The 17,495-nt window shown below is 43.9% G+C and overlaps 1 protein-coding gene across 1 annotated transcript; it reads right to left on the bottom strand.

The window, feature by feature from the left end:
- Nucleotides 1–2,956: 2,956 nt before the first annotated feature.
- LOC126528402 (uncharacterized) lies at nt 2,957–7,029 on the bottom strand. Its single transcript, XM_050176295.3, has one exon. The coding sequence runs from the start codon at nt 6,635–6,637 to the stop codon at nt 5,231–5,233; it is 1,407 nt and encodes a 468-aa protein (XP_050032252.2). The 5' UTR covers nt 6,638–7,029; the 3' UTR covers nt 2,957–5,230.
- Nucleotides 7,030–17,495: the final 10,466 nt, after the last annotated feature.

Below are 17,495 nucleotides of genomic sequence, written 5' to 3'. Positions count from 1 at the left end.
CAGTACATTTAAACAATTTGACCACTCGCTTTGGTGTAGCTCTAACCTGAACTTGACAACACTGTAGCATTTTTAGCTTATGTTAACTTCGTGGGCTGAAGTTTCTGATCTACCAGAAAACAACACGGAGGCACAACAGCTGTGCCAAATGAGGGCCTGAAACACTCAAGATGTGTGAACCTATTCATGCAGCAACGAGTGCATCTAAACTTCAGCTGCACCATGGTCTCTAGCTTCAATAAACTGTCCTGTCGGTCTAAGTTAAGTTGAACATGCCATGATTTCGTGCTCATCTTTCCCAAATATGGAGCAACTGTCTGTGTTCTCCCTATTATTTACCACAGAATATTCAAACAGTTTACACTAATTATCATCCATGCCTGTTGGAACCAAGTGTATCTCAACTTGAAGTACAGCGGTGATGCTCAAATAATCTCTCTTCTGAATCTTTTGACCGTCACAGCATGCTAGTGTTACAAGGTGCTCTTGCCACACCACCCTTGCCAGTCTTGGCTGTTCAATGCATGCTTCACGATCACAAAATGTTTGTTGCTGCTGAACCACTGAGTCACCTCTTCTTTACGCTTCTCAAGCCAGCTTGTTACATCAAAGGGACACTAAAGAGAAAAACGATCTGATCTGTATTAGAAAAATTGGCGGTGCATCCATCCTTTAGAAATGATTGGCATTTTATGTTATTAGCATTAAAATCGCCAAGTCACTTGTGGTTGGTGGGTGGTTGTTGATATTTCAATGCATTCACATTCTTACACTATTTCATGCACTCTCCAGGGGCTAGCTCTATTTATTTATCTATGTATGTTTGTATCTAACCGTTTTCTCGCCCACCTGGGTGACTGGTAGTCAGTCTGCAACTGAATGGGTAGCGCATAGGAATGCTGTGCGGACGTAACAGGGTCCAAAACCAACCATCAGATCAACTTGGGTCACGGAGTACATGGCAATGTGTACATACATCCTGCTCCTCAACCCTCTTTCATACCGACATGGGTCACTGTAGATGCGGGACTGGGCTAGTACAGCTGTTCGAAGAAATGCTTTCATGCCGACTTGAAGCACTGGGTATGTATGCTACCAAGTCTGTACCGGTCTTCGGTGAACCTCTTTGACACCAACTTGGGTAACGGCTCAGCACGTTCAGAAAGAAGCACGAGAGAGGAGCGCAGTTGCCGCACGGCACCTTTCTACGTGTTCGGAGGCCGAGAAGTCCACATGTGGCTACCGAGATGAGAAGCGTGGCACGTCCGTGAATGCAAACGCCGAGGATTGTTCATTCACTTGCCACACACCCAGTGGCATATATTCATATTCCACTATTCATGGGAGAAATTTAACAGAGCATTTCATAATTGCAGGGGGCACGTTCCCAGTTACCCAAGTCGGCACCAAGGACGCTCGTTGAAGAGCAGCACAGACCGCGTGGCACATACCCAGTGCTCCAAATCGGTGTCGTAAGATCTTCGAACAGTGGTACCTACCCAGTTCGGCATCCGGTATGACCCATGTGGGCACGAAAGAGGTTGGTTGAAGAGCGGGATGTATGTACACATTGCCACATACTCAGTGACCCATGTTGGTCCGATGGTTGGTTTTTAAACCGTGTTACCTAAGCAGAAACCAATGCACTACCCATTCGACCACGGGCCACCCAGTGACCCAGGTATGCAGGAAAACGGTGAGATACAAACATACGTAAAAAACATAGATACAAATATACATAGATGCTTGGCCCCCGGAAAGTGGGTGAAGTGCCCCAAAAATGGGAATGCATTGAATTGCCACAGTTACTGCAAAAGGAGGCTCGGTAGGCCACAAAGGATGCAAGAACAAAAAGGTTCTGGCAACACCAAACTCCGCTAGCTCACCGCGATGCCATGGATTGTGCTGCCGTCTGCTTGCACCTAGCTGATTTTTATCAGCAAATATTAAATATATTGCATTCTATATAAGTCATAAGCCACAAATGTTCACATTTTTTACTCTGCCCCAACAAAACAAATAAGGAAAAATGTATTTTGAACTTTGCCACGTTACACTGACATACCAGCATACCTGTGGTGTCAGCGAATGAAAAATAAACTTTGGCCTTCATTTTCTTCTCGAATAACCACCCTGTTGCCACAAAACTAATGAAAATATAGTTTCGAAGGGACACATCAGTTTAAGCTCGTTTGTGTCAGCTGCAGCAAGCGATATGGAACATTTTATATGGCCCTGCTGTTGTCATACTGCGAAGTAAAACATTCTACTGGATGCCATGAGAAGGGGACTTCCATATGACTGTGTACAATGCCTAGTGTTTAAATAAAGCCACCAGGTTGATGTAAAGATAAAAATTGCTTCTTCTGCTTGAGTTTCTTCAATAGATGGACTTTCACACATGGTCATCAACTATATACCCGGAAAGAGGCGCTATAAGTGGAGCAACTGCTGGCCTAAAATGCCAGGCTGAACTGAATGGTTCCGCCATCACTCCTACTAAGAGAACTGAACTACTTTTCCTTTCACATAGAAGTAATGGCAATGGAAACAGTACACTTGAGCTGACATTCTAGGCCTGTCACTGACCTTTGGTTCCTGTTCTTCGATGGCAACAAGTCCATGTCCCATACAGATGGCTGGTTGCTTCTTTTCATGAACTGCAGAGGCCTTTCACTGCTACTGAAAAGGTTGAAATTATTTAAAAGTAATCTTAATATCAAACAGTAGCTGTTTGTTTCAAACAGCAATTCAAGTACGTCATTTCAATAGGCATTCACTAGTTGCCAGTATTTAAGCACCACCCGCTACTACGTGTTCATAAATCGGTGGCCCTTCCTAGGTTTTACTTAGTGTCAATTGTGCCAATTTTTGTTATTATTTCGTTTGAAGTAATTGAAATTCGTTTCCATGCAGAAGGCTCCAGTTTTCTCGTACTACACAAATGCGAGACAGGTGCATTCCTTGTGCTTTTATTTGGCCTCGTCAAACAAAGCAGTCCTGTTGTGGCACTGCCAATTCACAGGTGCAATGTAACACAGAGATGCAAAAGAAAGTGTAAGTGATACTTGATCACCACAGTGCTTATGGTTCAAAGCAAAGGAACTAAAAACAGGGCACACAGACAACAAATGAAGCACCAGATGCACCATGCAGCTGAAAAAAAAATATTTAAAAAGTGGAAGGAAAAGAAATAAGGAAAGAGATTCATCTGCACGATTTGAAATTCTGCGCAAAAATAAAGTTTTACCAAGGTAAGACAGCAACACAGCTCAGGCCGTACCCACGGTATATCACTTTGGGGTATGTCACTTCTGTGCGATGTAACAAGCAACACAACACCTAAGTGAAAAAACAGGCATCCTTCTGGCTGCAGGTTTTTTCAATGAATACAAATTCAAAATGATACCTTCAAAAACGTGATGCATTGATTTTGCTTAGTTGGTACAAGCTTGCAGTATTCTAACAGTGCGAGACACAGGGGAATGTTCCTATCCCGTCTCACACTTTCCCAGTCAATCACTTTGAAAGTGATTGACTGGGAATACAACCCACAACATGTTCTTCAGCGCAAAATGTGTAGCTGATGTTTAAATTACACAGAGCTGCTTTTGGGTCCCTTATGCAGTGAAGACATATGGAAACTAGAATGAAAATGATGGAAAGCAAATATGCGAGAGAATGCAACCTGCAGCAAGGTGTTGTCATGGTGGTATGTGTCAAGAAGTGCTCCACAAATTCATGTTTTGTCAAGATTACTGGAACTGTCTGGCATGGCCTCTGCAATTAGAGGTGTTATCTACACCACGCAATACAACACAATCTTGGAGGCCACAGTTCTGGTGTAGTGATGTCGCCCATCACTCTCTGTCAGAGAAGCAAGACGCCTTGTTCATGAGCCAAAACATGGTGAAACTTAATACTGCTGCATAAAATTTGTAGCATCAAAGATGATGACAGCACAAACAAACACTGAAACAACAGTTGGCATTTGCACAACACGGCACCAAGCCTGGCGCCAAAAAATCCCAGGAGCCCATCAGTGACGTTTGGTGATGTCATGTGCCAACGCCACCTTAGCTGTCACAGAATACACCAAAGGTTGATCACTAGGGTTGGTGCAACGAATGCCCAAGCCCACAATTATGTTGATTCATTCAATGTAATCTTTCTATTGTTTTTAATTTCCCATATGGGTAGGATAACGAAAAGCAAGATATGATGGTGACATCATTTGGCCCGATTACTCCACTGGAGAAAGGTACTTACTTTAACATATAGCAAGCAAACCACCAAGATACAGTGGCCAAACATAAGCTCACGTTTTCATGACCAGAGAGTGATCCACTTTACTCAAAACCCACAGCAAGAACCCATGGAAGGTCGAACGTTCCAACTTGTGCATCAATCCATAAGTGCTCACAACCTCCAAAATGATGACATGTATAAAAGAAGGCTTGCATATAATGTCACTTCCACCATTTGGGTGAGGCACTCAGTCTCTTCTGCACTACCGAGGAATAGCAGGTAAGACTAGTGCGTGCAAACGTTTTGCCAGAAAGGTGGCAGCAACATCAGTGCAAGCCATCTATTCAATAGAACCTGCAACCATCAAATCAAGTTCAACCATCATATCAAGCTCACAACAGAATTAGTCTAGCAGTGAAACTTTGTCTTGCAACGTGTTCCTGTAGAACCCCCATTGCACATGAGGTGGTGGTGATAAACACATAAAACGACTGATGAAAGGTCCACCTTCAGTGATGTAAGCTTACAGATAATCACAATTCTTGTACCACATGCTCGCAAGTCTGGCTATCATGCAGATCACAGTTCAGGCAATCAGTTAGGAAACAAATAATGAAACAGTAAAAGAGAGAAAAGAAAGCTTCTGAACTAGCAGTGCCTGCCTGCCGCATAACTTCTACATCATTTCATCTGCTTTGGTGAAACGGTCTGGTGTGTCAGTGCTTTTGATGGCAAAGACACAGCAAGCAAGACCGTTAGCTATTCACTCAACATTAGTCGCCATATTCAGCCATTCCAAGCAGCCAAATAAAACAATATGATGCTCTCAACATGTGACCGATGATGAGGCAGCAACAACAAAAAAGGATGGACGTGTGCTAAAAAGGTTTTGTCACCACCGCTCTCGAGAAAGCAGTCCAAAGGCTGGAAGCAAGTCTATCGCATCCCGACAGGTCTTGCTTCGCGAAATGCGGCGAGCACTTCACTCAACAATGAAGCGCACCCTGAATTCGTTGTTCTTGACAAACCCGCTCTGCAGCAGTTGCGCGACCGACAGACACCTGTCAAGGCCGATGCTGTCGTTATCCTTCTTTTTCGGTCGCTTCAGAACCGTGTTGGCCGCGTTCTGCCTTTCCTCGACGTTCATTTGGGCAAAAACGTCGTAGCTTACGTCTCTGGGGCGCTGCTTATGGTGGAGGACCACGAATGAGCACTTGCGGTTGAACGGCCATTCGAGCGAGGCGTCGTTGGGGCCCCTGACGATCCTCATGTAGAGCCCGAGGTGAAGAGACGAGTCGCCCAGGTCGTGGAACTTGCCTTCCAGCCTCATCCTGTACCCGTTCTCACCCACAGTGAGTACGTCGCTCGTGAAGACCTGCAGGGGCGCGTTACGGTACTTGCGGAAGGGTTTGATCACCCAGACGTAAGTGAAAAAGGCTTTAGGTTCCGGACTGGGCTGCGCTTCGGCTGCATCTGAAGGTGTCGTTGACTCAACCACAGCCTCGGGCTCGCCATTGAGGCCGTTAGTGAGAGGCTCGGACGGCGACTGATCTCTCGATTGGGTCGGGGAGTCTGCCACCGCGGCGTCACGGTTGGCTACTGGCGTAGCGTTCTCTTCGGACGGAGACGTCGAAGACGCCGACACGACGTCGGGCTGCTGTCGTTCTCCGCCGCCCTGTGCGGCAGTGTCTACCGCAGTGGTGGTGTCCGGCCGTGAATCAATTGTCGTCCCAGCGACTTCGTCAGTGAGGACCGGCGGCGGCTGCGCAGCGACGCTGATCCGTTCGCGCAGCATTTCTTCGAGGTGATTTGTCCTCGTCAGAAGGACGTTCTCCAGGTTCTCGATCTTGCTCAGAAGCATGGACAGAGAACCGTCGGCGTCGGAGCCACCGCTAGCGGATGCGGACGACGTCCGCGCCTGGTTCGTGGCCAGCACGTCCGACTTGCAGCCGCCCCGCAAGTGAGCCAAGACGTTCATTCTGGCGACGGGATTCTTGCACGAGCGGCAGTGGACGAGGTGGTGGCAGCACTCCGAGTAGTAGTGCTCGACCATATCTGACACGGGCCCCACGTAGTTGCACCCGTTCGCTTTGTTGAGACAGTAGGACTTGCAACCGGTGACGTACGCCTGAGATGACGAGTCGCGGCTTACACGGCCTTCTTCGAAGCTCCCCTTGTCGAAAGGGCAGACGACGACGGGCGAGTTCAACATCAGTTCGTTCATGCACGTTGTGCAAAAGACGTGGCCGCACTCGAGGCTAAATATCATGTCGGGAACCACGCCACATATACTGCAGATGCGGTAGACGGGCATGGGTAGCAGGAACTCGATGCTCTTCCAGTCTATTTTAGCCGAAAAGCCAACGCACGTGTAGCGATGGGTTGCCATAATGCTTCTGTGCGAGTCAACAAGTGATTTAACTGAGTGACAGAGTCTCCAGAGTTTACCGCGGCTTACCAACGTCGCGCACCCTCGCCTCACTCGCTTTGTTGCATTTGATTTCGGGTTGTTTTCACAGACGCGCTCTTTTCACGAATTCCAGGTCGTGTTCTAGGTACGCTTTTGAATAGCACTGACGTCAGGCTCAAAACTTCCTCAGCATATGAGATGTGTTCCATTTCACTAAAGTCGTGTAAAACTGACACAAATACACACAATAAAGCGCACTGACGCATTCGATTATACTGCACAACGCTAACCATGTGAACGTTACCTGAAAGCCGAATTTTAACAATTTATCACGAAACAAAAACAAAACTTACTGCCAAAGAAATCAACCAGTAACGATTGTGTAACATTCTGGCTGACACATTAGAGTACGTTTTTTTTTTTTTTTTGCATTAGTACTCTAGCAGTACTCTAGCATAAACTTTAATGTCAAATTCGATGTTGGTTTTGAGTGCTGTCACAACGCTGCATATTCGTGCTTTGTTAGTATTATGCCCGCTTTGTTAAATAGTGTGAGTTACTTGTTCTTACGGTAAAGCTTAGTTGTACTACAAAGCTACCCTTGATGCTTCGCAGGAGTGCACGGAAACAACACAATGACTGCAACTCGAACACACTTGTTTGTAAACAAACTGACATAGTGTGCCAAATATTGTGCTATAAACTAATGCACTTGGGAAAAAAAGGCTTTACTGCGTGTGCCTTCACAAATGTTTTACGCATATGCAAGGCATAACCTCTGAAATTGTGGTGCGTTGTGCGGTTTGTGCCTTAGCAACAATGGAACGTCTTAGTCTCGGAAGCCACAAAAATTTCTCACATGAATGGATTCGTTTTTATGGTACTAAATTGTACTGTTTTTTTTTCCCTAAAACGTACTTCCGTATCGCTTTAGGATATTGTTACTACCGTGCGGCAACAAGAACCCAACAATTGCTGCTCCTACACGCATACAACAACTATGTTAGTAATAAATCTCAAAGGCCATGCATTTGGCATACTGCAGTCTACTTACGTAATGTTCGCCATGTTTTTAGTACAGAAACCGAAATTTCTGTTTCACTGCGTCCTTTGTAGTCGCTCCCGTAGTACTTCTCTGGTGGTGCTGCAGAGACTTGAGGCTAGAGCTATATGCGGGCCTGGGCTTAACTGAAAGCATGGGCGACATAACTGAAAGAATGTGACGATGCCGAGAACAGGCTGCGTCGGTCAAACCTGCTGTTCTTGGGTCTTCAGGATGGCGCGAAAGAGAACTGGGATGGCTCGGAGCAGAAAATAATTACATTTTGCTCTAATAATCTAGGAATCACTGTAACCGAATCCCAGTTTGAACGTGTACATCGGATAGCGAAGTTTTCTGTTGACAAGCAAAGGCCCATCATTGCAAAATTTTAAAGACAAGCAGTGAATTCTGGCATCCGCGCACAAGTTGAAAGACTCTAATTATTCTATTCGCGAAGATTTTTCTTTGCCGACCAGGTTAGCTAGGCGGAAACTACTAGAATTCGCCAGAAACCAGAATAGGAAGAGCAAACTGGTCGCTGATAAACTGCGCATTGACAACAAAACATACGTCTTTGATAGCACGACTAACTCAGTTGTGCTATCAGCAAGATAGCTAGACAAGAGCAAATCCACTCAGGCGCTGCCTAGGCCATCTAGCAGTAGTCCACAGCTATCATTATCATTTACTAACATCCGCAGCCTGCTTCCTAAACGTGATGAAGTGTGTTCTTTTTTGGATGATACTAACAGCGATATTGTAGCGCTGACAGAAACCTGGCTTCATAGAGATGTAATGGACAATGAAAGTTTCCCTAACCAAAATAGCTATAACATATACAGGCGCGATCGTGCCGTTAAGAGAGGTGGCGGTGTCCTTATCGCCATCAAGAAAGTGCTTGCTTCATACCACGTACATACTGATTCTTCTCTCGAAATAGTGTGGGCCGTCTGTGCAACGGCATCAGTCAGGGTATTGGTTGGCGTCTGCTATCGCACGCCAGATTCTGATCTCTCCTTCATTACTAAACTTCATGCCAGTATTACTTCTGCCATCCAAATATGCCCAGCTGAATTCATTTACCTCGTTGGTGACTTTAACTTCCCGCACATTGACTGGCAGAATTTGTCAACCTCGTGCCGCACCTCAGCGGAGCTTATCAGACTTAGATTATACTTCAATTTTTTTTTTCAAGTGATAAATCAACCAACTCGCGGTTCTAACGTTTTAGATCTTGTCTTCTGCAGTGCACCTGAAACGATTGGCGAAGTTCTGTACTTTGATGGTCTTAGTGACCACAAGCTTATTCAGTTAGAGCTTAATGGCCCATTAGCATTTCAAGGTACTACAACCAGGCAAATTCGCGATTATAACAGAGCCGATTATAAAGAAATGAATAATAAGCTTAATTACTTTTTCATTCAAACGTTCTTGCCCTCATATTCGAATAGGTCTGTTCAACACAACTGGGTGCTTTTTAAGAGCATGATAAATAATCTAGTATACAAATATGTTCCCTTGATTTCTATCTCAAATGACAAATCTAAACCATGGTTTACAAAAGCTCTCCGTCGTCATCGAAATCAAAAGAAACGTCTCTACAAAAAGGGCCATACTCTTCTCCAAACTATCGGCTTGGGAAAACTACAGTGTATGCTTAAAATCTTATTGTTCTGCTGTTCGCGTTTCTAAGGATAAATATTTTTCTCACGACCTCCCCTCTTTTTTAAAATCCAATCCCAAAAAGTTTTGGCGTGTGATATCTCCCGACAGTGCTAATAATCATATTTCACTGACCAATGATGACCATCTACCACTCCCTGATAGTGAATGCCCTCATGCATTTAACAGGTACTTTGCATCAGTATTCACAAGGGAGGATCATTCCAACATACCCGTTGTACCTGATCATGATTGGCAATATATGGCCCCTATTAATTTCACCTTTGAAGGTATCGCTCAACTCATTGATAACCTAAACATTTCTACAAGTGCTGGTGTTGACAACAGTAACTCTAAAATATTAAAAAGCACTGCATCAATTTCCAGTCAAATTCTTTGCCTCCTTTTCCAACAATCACTATCATCTGGCTTGCTCCCTACCGACTGGAAAATTGACAAGATCGTCCCTGTGTTTAAAAGCGGAAACAGAAATTCACCCGAAAACTACCGTCCAATTTCACTGACATGAATTTGCTGTAAATTACTCGAACACATTATCGCTTTTCACATATACAGTCACCTCGAACATAATTCCTTCCTTTTTCCTGAACAGCACGGCTTCCGAAAGGGATTTTCTTGTGATACTCAACTGCTAGAATTCACGATTGAGTTGCATTTTAACATGGACGCTAACCTACAAACTGACTGCATCTTTTTAGATTTTGCTAAAGCTTTCGACCGCGTTGCACATTCCCGTGTGTTTTCAAAATTATCTGCTATTTGCCTAGATTCTTTTACATTGTGATGGATTCGTAACTTTTTTTCTTTCTGCCAACAGTTTACAACAGTTAGCAATTTTACTTCATCACTCTGTGACGTAACTTCAGGTGTACCTCAAGGCAGCGTTCTCGACCCTTTCTTGTTTCTCATACACATTAACGACCTGCCCGCTAACATATCTTCTCGTCTACGACTCTTTGCTGATGACTGTATCATTTACCGCTCCATTAATTCCATGGATGATCATCTCGCCCTCCAAAGTGACCTTAACCTAATTTCCAGATGGTGTAATAAATGGCAAATGGCACTTGACTCGAATAAATGCAAGGTTATCTCTTTCAGCCGCAAGCGTACTAATTCAAACTTCTCGTATCTCATAGATAGCACGGTATTGTCTCAGGCAGCATCATACAACTATTTAGGTATTCACCTCACGCATAATCTTTCATGGGCCACGCATGTCAACACGATTTGTACGAAAGCTTCAAGGACACTGGGATATCTGCGTCGGAACCTGCGGGATTCTCCAAACAATGTTCGAAAACTGGCCTATCTAACACTTGTGCGGCCACAGCTAGAACATGCAGCATCCATATGGTCCCCATATCAAAACTACTTAATGAACTTGCTAGAATCCATACAAAATAGAGCCGCTCGCTTCATTACAAGTAACTACAGTCCCCTTTCGAGCGTAACACAGATAAAACTTGATATCTCTCTTGAGCCATTACATATTCGTCGTTCAATCGCTCTTTTATGCTTATTTCATAAATATCGCCACTGCACCAGGCAATCTGCGTAACCTCTAGAAGCGCCGTCACGCATTTCGAGCCGTTAACATAATCAGTACAGCATCAAGCACATATACGGAAGAACACAAGCCTTCAATTCATCAGCCCTTCCACGTGCCATCGTTCTTTGGAATGATCTTCCCGATAATATTGCATCCATATGCAACCATCAATCATTCCATGATCAGATGCGCGAATACTTTCAAGTGACATCGTGACGTTAAACCTTCTCTTGTATAAAATATCGCACTTTTTGGCTATTGTGTTTTTGTAAACCCCTGCTTTATTATTTTTTTTTCTTGAGTCATTGTCAGACATTTGTGCTGTATTTGTATACTTCAATTATTTTTTGTACTTCGCTCTTATGTTTGTTGCTGCTTTTTAGTACTAGCCCTGTGCAATGCTGTCCCTTTCCCCTTTTTTTTTACCTGTATATTTTGCATTTCTTATAATATCCTTGTTCCTCCCCCTTACTCAATGGCCTCTGGGCCCTGTAAGGTATTGTGAATAAATAAATAAATAAATGGGCGTGCTTTTTTATTATAGTTATTTATTTATTTGAGGGTGGAGAAAGGTTATGCCGGATGCCCGCCAGGGCCAAACTCGGGCTTGAAGACGTGGGCCTGGGTTGGGCCAGGGCCTGTTAAGGGCCTCCGTCGGACTTCCAGTATACGCAGGCGTTCTGCATAGATTCAAAGCATTATGTGCGAAGCGAAAGTGACATTAAGAAGGCTGTATGAGAAGGTTGTAAGAGAGAACAGAGCGCCGACTCCCCCCCTAACAGTTCCTTTTTCTTTTCAGAAAACATCGCTACACAGGGTGTCCCAGCTAACTTAAGCCAGAGTGTTAAAATATGCGAACGCCACGTAGCTGGACAGAAATGTTGTTCGCCGTCGCTTGGATATACTAAATGTTTTTTTTTTCATTCCACCTAATTATTCATTCGTTTTAAATAATTAATCAATTTCGCAAGTATTATAATTAGATCAAAAGTATGAATGAAAAAATTGTAGAGCGACATGAAAAGCTCCCGATACAGCCTTCCGTTGCTCAATACGTGCTACATAGAAGTGTTTCTCTGAGCGTGAACGTAGCCCGCGAATACACGCAATGTGCCTCGAGCGGCCAGTCGCGCGGCGATTGTGCGTGCAATAAGTGCAATATGTGCCATAAGGTAATGACTTAAAACATAATTAGTGAATTTATGGTAATTAATAGATGACGTTGTTCAATTTTTTGTGCAAGCAGTGTCCGCCTCTTCGAGTAAACCAGCTCATGGACTAGAGTTGTGCTATATGCCACTGGCAATTAAAAAATCATTTTTGAAAGTGTTCGCTGTAACGCCCTGTATATTGCTCTAGCACATTGCCTCGTGCGTCGAATAAACATAAACACCATGCCCATCATCTTTTTCCGATGATGCCGGGGCAAAACAATTAAATGCCGTGTATAACGAATGAAAATTGGGAGAAAGTGACTATTCAGTAACTCTTGTCAGAGCGCACAAGCAACCTGCACAGCGCAAATTTTCGGTACACGTCACCAAAAAGCGGCCCTCATTTTTTTCCCGATATGCGAAATATGTTATTTTTTCGCTCCTGCCCCGAAGCAAGTAATAGTGTAGCTCTTATTTAAAAAACAGCATGAGAATGAAATCGCGAAAGTCTGACGTGACACTTGGGTTTAGAAAAGAATTCAGGTCAGTGTTCTATTGGCATTAAATGGCAACGCACGTTCAACCAAGACTATTTTCGCGAGCATGTCCACGATAAGTTGGGATGACACATTTAAATTTGACAGCTATACCTGTAAGAGGTTTGATTAGATTTTTGTTGGTCATAAGATACTGAGACTGCAATGCTATGTAGGCTATCTATGGACAGAGATTAAATAGTTCCGGCATTTTATAATCCAATGATTTCATGCCGTAAGGCACACCAGCCGTTGTGCGGTGCTCATTAGAGAGTTTTAGTGCGTCTGGTATTCTTGCAAACGCGGGTGGTTTGCCGGATGAGCGGAGCCGTAAACGAGAGCGGCGAGATTAGTGGCGCCAGCTGGGGGTGCAGAGCTCAACCACATAAACACAGAGCCAATTACTACATTCTTCTTAGCTACGGGTGTAAATTTTCTACAACGGCGTAATCATGTTCACAATTACGCCGCTGACGAAAATTTGCACTAGCAGCGAAGCGGAATATAGTAGGTTACTGCAGTTTTAGCTCTGTGTTTGTCTGGTTGAGCTATACGCCACCAGGCGGCGGCACCGCTCCGGCCGCTCACATTTACGCCCCCGACAAACCACTGCCGTTTGCCGGAATAGCGGACACGCTAAAAGTCTCTATTACTTTCCGAATACGGATACAGCGGTTCCAAAAAACTGGCCTTGATGCGAGTTGCGCAAACTGACATTTGTTACGGCGGGAACTGCCCAGCGTAGGGCCAGTCAGGCGTTCTCCGCCACGCGAGCGTGTATGGCGAATCCCGCGCGTCGTCCGCTGCAGGGCGCCCAAAGAAGTGCATAGAGCAGGCTTTGGCGTAGGCTTTACACGCGATGGCATCCACTTTAATGGAAGGCTAGGAGCCGAGATCGGCTGGCGCCTGGCAGGTCGGGCAGTAGCTCTTTTAGGGGGTCCACTGCGCTTCAGGGCGTAGGGGTAGATAGAAACAGTGTAGAAAGGGCAACAATAGAGGCTGACGCCAATAAATGGCCACTAGGAGGTCCAGGAAGAAAACTACAAAAAATAAATTCAACACCAGATAAGGTACATAAACATGCAAGGCGGTAGAAAGAGAGCGAAGTGCTGAGGAATACAACAGCAGTTAAAGGACGAAGAAGTAGGCGTATACACGCTATGCGAAACACATCTTATAAGGGTAGATCATATTGTCCCTGGTGGAATTCTGAGTGCGAACGAGATTTTAGACGTAGAAAAGTTGCATGGAAAAAGCTTTTATACAACCAGTGTCCTGTTAATTGGGCTGATTATACATATATAGCTACCACATTTAAACGAACAGTCTCAAAAGCTAAGGAGGATTACGATTCCAGGCACTACACATACCTTTCGAAGTCTAGCAATAAAAAAGCCCTGTTTAAATTTCTTCGATCTCGCAAAGCTATACCGGCCCCCGTGAACGTCGAATCTGTTGTTCTATCAACAAAAGAATTATCAGAATCACTTGAGAAAATTGCTCAAGGACTTGCGCGACGTTTCACACATCAATTGCCGATAGGACTAAAGAAACCACCCTTGGTAGACGACTTTATAGCAGTAACAGCGACAGAGCTTGAAGGCATTATTAATTCTTTGCCGGCGGCAGCCCTCGGTCCAGATGAAATTACAACAGGAATGCTAAAAGTTTTATTTGATTATGCGCCTCAGGACCTACTAAACATAATAAATTTCTCTCTCAAGAATTCATGGGTTCCAAGAGAGTGGAGAGTAGCTAAAATTATCCCACTATTGAAGAAAAAAGCATCAGGACTTGACTTAGAAAACATCAGACCGATTTCTCTTACCTCAAATGTGGTAAAATTAATAGAAAAGGTTCTTCACGGCAGTATAAAAAATTTTATGCAGGATGATAACCTTCTCAGTCCTTGTCAGATTGGATTTCGTCCGGGCCACTCCATATGGTGCGCTCATGTAGATTTAGAGAGCCGCATTAAACTTGCTCACCGCAAACGAGAGTACGCAGCTTTGGTGACGCTAGATTTAGCAAAAGCATACGACTCTGTAGAACTTTACATTCTATTCGATAAGCTTCACTCTACGAATTTCCCAAAATATATAACCGCTTGGATCTGCGAATTTATAAGGGATAGAGAATTTTATTGTTACCAACACGGTATTTCGACGTCTAAACATAAGCAGACAAGAGGTGTACCACAGGGTTCCGTTCTTTCCCCTGTATTATTTAATATTTTGCTAAGCACCATTCCTTTGTCTCCGGAAGTACATGTTTATGTTTATGCGGACGATATCGCATTTTTTGCCTCCGCAAGCAATATACATTCCCTACAACAGTCGTTGCAAAATTACTTAGGAATGCTGGAGACATGGCTAGAGAGATTAATTATGTCATTAAATATTAGCAAAAGTTCGCTCTTAGTCTTCCCATTAACTGCACAAGTGCATATATCTTTGCAATATCGACAGGAAATCATTCCTCAAGTTGACGAAGTCAAGTACCTCGGTGTTATTTACGATGGCAAACTCACCTGGCGCAGTCACATTGAACATATTAAAACAAAGGCAGAACGAGCCGTAGCTATGCTTCGCCGGCTCAGCCACCGCCGCTCTGGACTACGCAGGGATACCTTACTGATTATTTATAAAATGTATGTTCGGCCCATATTAGAATTTGGCTGCGTAATATTTTCCGGTGGCCCCACCTACAAAATTAAACCTCTCATACTTTTAGAAAGAGAAGCTCTACGGTCATGCCTCGGGCTCCCTAGATTTGTTGCCAACGCTGTTTTATATCAGGAAGCCCATATACCCACCCTAGATTGCAGATTCCGCATGCTTACGGTTCAGACATATTTAAAAATTTATGAGTTTTCAAAAATGCGTACGCAATATGCTTTTATCACTGAACCATCTGAGTTTTTTCAGGTATCGTGGTCAAGATTCCACAGCCCTCAGATATTATTTGTGCAAGCACAGTTACAACAATTGGACGTGTCCATACGCCAAGTTTGTCATTCAAATAATGACTTAACAGACCTCAAAATTGAGTTCGAGGACATATTTCCGAACCATGCTAAACTGTTACCAAGGCGAGGTTTAATTAACATCTTACACGACCACCTACACCAACTAACCACTGAAAATGTAATAGCCACTGACGCTTCTGTGTGCAATGAGAAGGCGGGAGTGGGGATCTTCTCTGAATCTCTACAATGGTCTTACTCGCTTCGCCTTCCCGATTTCACACCTATATTGCAAGCAGAATTATTAGCAATTATATTAGCGTTACGAAAACTTCCCCAAAACGACCCATTAGCTGTTATTGTGACCGACTCGCTATCTGTATGTGCAGCACTGACTGCATCTTTAGATACAAGAATTCAAACAACCTTTCGTTCGATGGTACCTCCGTACTTACGGAAAGTATGTTTGCTGTGGGTACCGGGACATCATGGGTTACACTTGAATGAAATGGCCGATTCACTCGCACGAGCAACCTTCAACGGCCCTATCATATCTGTTTTGCCGACATCAGCTTATGTCACCGCGGCTAGGTATAGAAATTTCGCTATATCCCAAAACTCTACAACATCCGTACTAACACCGTCTTCTGATTTCCACCATCTTGGCTTCCCATGGAATAATAATTGGTGTCCTTCAAGACAATTGGAAGTTTCTTTTACAAAATTGAGATGCCGTATACCTCCTCTAAATTTTTACTTACACAGGTCTGGTCTCGCTATGTCCCTTCTATGTTCTTTTTGCAGTGCACCTGAAACGATCGAACATTATTTTCTCTCCTGCCGCCGCTTTATAAGACAAAGAAAATTATTAGTACACTCATTCACCAAACTTGGGCTATCGCTAACCTCACCAACCATTCTTTCTTTTGGTGCGACCTCACTGGGATCAAGCCACAGGGATGCTTTTCTTGCAATTTACAATTTTATTAGAGATACAAAAAGAGTACCTTACTGACTTTCTAAAATTATCAATATTTTCTATTATTTCAATTATTTACGTTAACTTACTTTATCAAAATTCACAATATTTTCATCATACGTCTAAATTACAGTTCTAGTCTCATGCTCCAAAATTTAAATCTAGTTTGGCTTTACTACTAAGCATACGAAAAACCGCCTGCTTCTTGGCCAATCCCCCATAGTGGGTATGCGCCATTGTCTGGGACACAAGACAAGACACATCTCAGGGATCCAGATGACCCACCGTTTATTGAAGGCTACGTCTGGGAAGGGAGCAATAGAACAACAACGGAGAGGAAGGGAGGAGGAGTAGGTATGCTGATACATGAAGGAACAAATTGGAAAAGAATAAAGTTAACTTGCAAAGAACATGTCTGGTTATCAGGTACAATTGCCGGTAAAGAGACATGGCTAGGAGTAGAGGAGAGGAGTAGTAGGTGCAAAATGCAGGCAAGAGAACAAGGATCTAGTGAAGTGTCTCGATGACGATATAAAGCAGTTTAGAGAAGGTGCCGATATTTGTCTGCTGGGTGACATGAATGGCTACATCGAGGATCTGGATGGATACACAGATCGTAATGGGAGGTTGATGCTAGACTTCTGTGAGCGACACAACCTAGTTATAGTAAATAGAGAAACTAAGCGTGAGGGACAAATCACGTGGGAGTCCCGTAACAGACAAACGACCATTGATTACTGCTTAATGTCGCAGGGGTTGTATAGCAAGCTCGCAATAGTGGAAATAGACGAAGAGAGGAAGTACAGCTTCGGAAGTGATCATAAGTGTATTAGTCTACATTTGGGAGCCCTACTCAAAAGAGAAATGCAGGGAAGTCAAAAAGAGTACGCAAAATTAAATGACGAACAAATAGCGCAAATAGCGGC

This window comes from Dermacentor andersoni, chromosome 9, assembly GCF_023375885.2.
Source record: "Dermacentor andersoni chromosome 9, qqDerAnde1_hic_scaffold, whole genome shotgun sequence".
In the NCBI taxonomy this organism is placed as follows: Eukaryota; Metazoa; Arthropoda; class Arachnida; order Ixodida; family Ixodidae; genus Dermacentor; species Dermacentor andersoni.
Note: the sequence above shows the minus strand (reverse complement) of the source record. Positions and strands in the feature narration are given on the sequence as shown.

What these genes read in the sequence shown, in the direction of transcription:
- LOC126528402 (XM_050176295.3), bottom strand. Translation starts at nt 6,637, where the DNA reads ATGGCAACCCATCGCTACACGTGCGTTGGCTTTTCGGCTAAAATAGAC.